The sequence below is a fragment of the Branchiostoma floridae genome, chromosome 9 (genome assembly GCF_000003815.2).
Source record: "Branchiostoma floridae strain S238N-H82 chromosome 9, Bfl_VNyyK, whole genome shotgun sequence".
Classification (NCBI taxonomy): Eukaryota; Metazoa; Chordata; class Leptocardii; order Amphioxiformes; family Branchiostomatidae; genus Branchiostoma; species Branchiostoma floridae.
Window position 1 is genome coordinate 4,635,341 of NC_049987.1, and position 5,112 is coordinate 4,640,452.

Below are 5,112 nucleotides of genomic sequence, written 5' to 3' on the forward strand. Positions count from 1 at the left end.
GCAGGTAATTGTATGTATGACGCCCGATCGGATAGTGCCCAAGAACGTCATAAATCATGGTTCATGTGCAGGGACGAAATGTATATTATATGATAATATTAAAGACAACAAAACACACAGAACGTAAAAACACATGTTGTAAATTGTGTAACGTTATGTATAGTTTTTGTTTTGTACATAACGATACACGTTTATTTTTGGTTGCTTGAAACTTGAACCCGCAAAAGTTTTGAATGTTGACAAAAGTTCTCATATAAGTACGTCTGGACCTGTCTGAAAAGATATTCACTTCAAGTTGCAGTTTTGCAGTGACATGTACATAGCCATTAAACTTTTAATTTCTTCATTATGAGGCGGACGTATCACTAGAAAATGGTATTGATCTTCAACCGTTGTCTTAGCAGATGGGACACATTCTCTTTTCAGTGGGTAGTACATTTTGTACAATCAATGCGCACTTGATGCAATTGTGTACCATTTTCGCGAAAAAACACAGAATGCTTTCCCCACAGCCTTTTGTCTAGCCACTCGCACACAATGCCATTAGGCTTGCCCTATAGTGTTTTGTGCGAGAAAAATGCACATATTCACAATATACAGCTAATATCCTAAAGCAGTTCTTAGCTCTCATTCATTCTTGGCAGAAGAAATAAAAAGAACATACCAAGAAACACAATAAGGGAAATATAAATGTTCACTTGACCATTATATACAAAAGAAATGTATTTCTATTGCCTTTTCTGTCCGTCTACCAAGATTCAGATTTCGAACGAAAGTTCATACGTGACGGTGACGGTTGGTTAGAGCACGGAAATAGCGTATAAACTTTCTACAAGATCGTATTTTCCTTTCAAAATACGGGTACTGTGAGTGTGTGGATTACTTGATAGCTGCAATATACGCTTGGGCGCCGGGTGGAAACTCTTGCGGTATAGCACTCTTTAAGCAGAGGTTTCGCGGCCACCGCGTTTTTTTTTTACGTATTAGGCGTTTTGGGGTGGGCTTTCTATTCTGTTCTATTTTTCTTCATGTCCGCCTGCCAAAAACGGTACAATATAGAAAGCCCGATAAAACGCATAAAACACGTAAAAGAAAGCAGAATCTCTGTTTCAATCGTAGAGTAGCAGCTTGTTGAGCAGGAATGCATCATAACATTTACAAAAGATATTACTTACTATATATATTCTCCAAGCAGCGGTTGAGTCGCGGAGATATAGTAGTAGATGGAATTTTTACCGTCTCGCTCCTCTAGCTGGAAAAAAATCCAGACCTGTACCATATCTGCGCGATTCAACCTCTGCTTGGGAAAAAATTAAGTACAACTATTCTTGTGTGTTTAAATTTCCCGCATTCTCCACGCCAATCACTTCATTTGAAGTCAACTCCGGGTCACAAGATTTGTTATACTTCAAACCAAAAAGAGTCATATCCATGTCCTTTTTACTCGCGGTCAGATCGCACTCAGTTCGGTAACATTGGAAAACATCCAGCTTGGTCGGCAGCACCCCCCGGTGAAATCCAACATGGAACATCCCAGAGATGATCACCATGGTGACGAGAGACGCCAGCATGGCCAGAGTTCTGAAGGGGAAGAGTTGTCCCAGGTCGTCACTGTAGAAAGGGTACCAGACGAAGGGCGCCATGTTCAACAGGGGTTCTCCTGCTGCTATCCTCAGTATGAGTCCGACTATGAACCCAGCTAGGGACCCATAGGTGTTGGAGAACCTGGGATGAAATAAAGATCCATATGAGTTGGAGAACCTAGGCTAAAATAGAATAGTTACGGTCTCTGAATCTACAGGAATACATTGTAGTAACGTAAACTGATGACATCTAATATACTACTGTAACAGTTGACAGAAAAAGTCAACAGTGAAATTATTTTCGGAAGCGATCTCTCCCGACCCCCTGTCTCCCCCTCTCTATCTGTCTGTCTGTCTGTCTCTCTTTCTATCTCCCTTTGTCTGTCTGTGTCTCTCTCTATAGCTATCCCCCTCTCTCGAGCTCTGTGTCTGTCTCTCTTTCTCTCCCCCGGGTCTGTCTGTGTGCGTGTCTCTCTCTCCCTCTCTCTCTCTCTCTCTCTCTCTCTGTCTGTATCTCTTTCTCCCCCTCTGTCCGTCTGTCTATCTGTGTACGTCTCTCTCTCTTCCTCTCTCTCTGTTTGTCTTTCTGTATCCCTCTCCATCATCTCTCTCCTCTATGTCTGTCTGTATCTGTCTGTCTGTCTGTCTCTCTCTCTGTCTCCTTCTCTCTATCTATCTATCTATCTCTATATCTCTATCTATCTATCTATCTCAATCTTTGACTTTGACTTTATTCAGATCCACTCTCAATCTCAAACAGAACAGTACTATAGTCGAACCGTACCTGACAAACGGAACAGTAAAATTTAGTCGGACACTACAGGTCTGACAAACAGAACAGTACCTGACGAAAAGCACGCAGACGACCTGTGGCAGGAGGATGACGTAACACAGTTCAGACGCCAGGTACCACAGCCCGATGATGGTGTGTGACGTCAGGGCTACCAAGGCTGCGCATGCGCCGATGATGACGACGGAAACACGGACCAGCCACACGACCTCCCTTTCAGACGCCTGGTCGTAATAAATGATAATAAATAATAGATGAATAAAAAGACTCTTTGAACGATAGTAATAAATATTTGAATTATATTCTCATTTTAGGTATTGATAGGGGGGTAAACGTACATATGAGTATTGAAAAAAATTAAGTTTGAAAAATATATTGTAACGATACCCAGTTCTGCTTTACCGTCCTTAAATATATATATAATCAAGCAGAAATAATGTTCGATCGCTGGATCCTTTGTTCTTGTATACAGTTTATTCAAATAGATAATATTAACCCAAACAGAGCTATCGCAGACTATATGACACAGATAATACCAGGATAATGACAAGTTACTAGGACATCAATACTTCAGAACATAACTACATTTAGGACATGATTACGTTAGGACATTGCGTTGTGTTAACTACATGTACAGAACAGACTTACGTCACACCGACTGACCTCCTTGCACGACTGGACTACATCTTTGGTCCCGACAAACTACTAACTAACTGCTGACTGGAAGTTTCGGTCTCCTTATATACCAAAGAAGACAGGAAGTCTTGCTACACAATATTAGTCACAACATTCCTAAGTTTCTTGTCATAAGAAGGTTTCCAAGATTTCCTAGTTCTTCAGTGTCCATAAAAGGAACCAAGGGCTCCTCTGTACCAAATATGGGCATGGTCTATCTTGTCCTACGTCACAACCCAAACTGGGAATGCCCTCCCCTGCTGGGACTTGACCTAGATTACTCAGGCCAATCGGCCAGACCTGTTCCAGGAACTGACCAGGAGTACAATGTCTTGTACTCACTTCCTGTTACCTTCAGCTAAGTCACAGTCACACTATATTTTAACGTATTAAGTATACTTCCCTATTTTCTATCCGTTACAATATCTATAAATGAATAGGCCTTTTCCAGCTTGTTTTCTTTATAGACCTTTCTCACATTGACTATAACATGGAAACTTGTCGATTCCATTCAATACGTAGGAACATTTCTAATCATCCATCATTGACTCACTGCACTAGTAGCTGCACTCACTGCGGGGTTCGTTCACTACGGCACTGTTGTGTTATTTTCGCCGACTTCTTATAATTTAGATATTGCGTAATACGTAAACGTATGACTCAGAAGATAACAAAATACACAAAACGTAAGAAAATTCGTCCTTTATATCTGAAATTCGCATCGGTGACCCCAATTTACACTCTTCAGGTCTGATTGGCACATACCGTTTCCTGAAGTCACAAAATATAATGAGTCTCAAAAAGACGTGAGGGCCCTTAACTATGACGAAGTTATGTAAAACTACAGTTCGGCGACCTCATACCTCCATGAAATATTGACTGTTTTTTGTCGATTTTATGTTTGTTGATGATGAATTGTATGTAATGCAAACGGGACATACAACTATAGGTGCGAAAACCACAGACATTAGCCACTTAACTGATTTTCCAGCACAGGCATTATGTAATACATACCTGGTAAAATCGCAACTGTATGCTTTGTCATAACATAAGATACATGTACAAGAAATACAATAAAGCAATACAAGAAATACAATACAGGATACAAACACATCTTCAACTCAAGCAAGAAGACGTTTTGTGACGAAATCTATTACTTACTTTTTAGTTCTGACAAACGCAGTGGAGGGTCCGGGAATTCGTATCAGCAATTAGTTACTTCTTATACGTTGATGATCATGATATACCTGACGATCGACTTCGATCACCAGGTAGATTATAAGAGTAAATGCAGAAACTTCAGCGGTGGTTTAATGTTCGCGGTTTTCGCGGTGGCCGCTTCACCGCGAATTTAAAACCACCGCGAACATTTTTCCATGGCAGTAACAGACTACAGGGCATGGTGCTACCGCGAATTTAAAACCACCGCGAAAATGAACTCCATTTTCCCGCTACCGCGAAATCAAATCCACGCGAACTTAAATGCATTTACAGTATTACATTTTGTGTGTCAGACAATTAATATATATAATAAAATATGAATATCCGTCGTAGACCTATTTGTCCTCGTCCTTAATGCGCTAACGAACGTCTTTGGTATCTGCGACCACTCATTGACAACTAGACATGTAAGACAACGACTCAAATATAATGAAAAGTTTTTAATCACAGGTCACATGTACTGTACACGTAAAGCAGTGGTATACTTTGAGTCTCACATTTCATTAGTTAGGACACATGCATAGCCGCTAGTGCTTCTGGCCATTCCTGTTAACATTTATTCCCTTTCCTATAAGTTCCGCAATACAATTACATTGAAGCTCAGGTTTTGATTAAAGTTCGAATAGTACGGCCAAACGTTTTTGTCGACTTTGTTGTTTGGCTTGCATTTGGAAGTGTGACATAGGACCGTCAACAGCAAATAATTCATTGCTAAACAAAATCATACTAAATAAATAACGCTAATCAAAGCATTTTTTGTTAGTTTTGTTCGTTTTTTTACGTAATAATCTGTTTATCAAATGTCCATCACATCGTCATTATGTTGTCCCTCTTCCTGCTTGT

The 5,112-nt window shown here is 40.2% G+C and overlaps 1 protein-coding gene across 1 annotated transcript in view; it reads right to left on the reverse strand.

Moving 5' to 3' along the window:
* Positions 1-682: 682 nt before the first annotated feature.
* LOC118423240 (high affinity choline transporter 1-like) overlaps positions 683-5,112 on the reverse strand; it is a 32,831-nt gene continuing 28,401 nt past the window's right edge. The window contains exon 10 of the mRNA XM_035831317.1: positions 683-1,725. Coding sequence (XP_035687210.1) covers positions 1,323-1,725 — 403 coding nt within the window. The 3' untranslated portion in view covers positions 683-1,322. The remainder of the gene's footprint in view (positions 1,726-5,112) is intronic.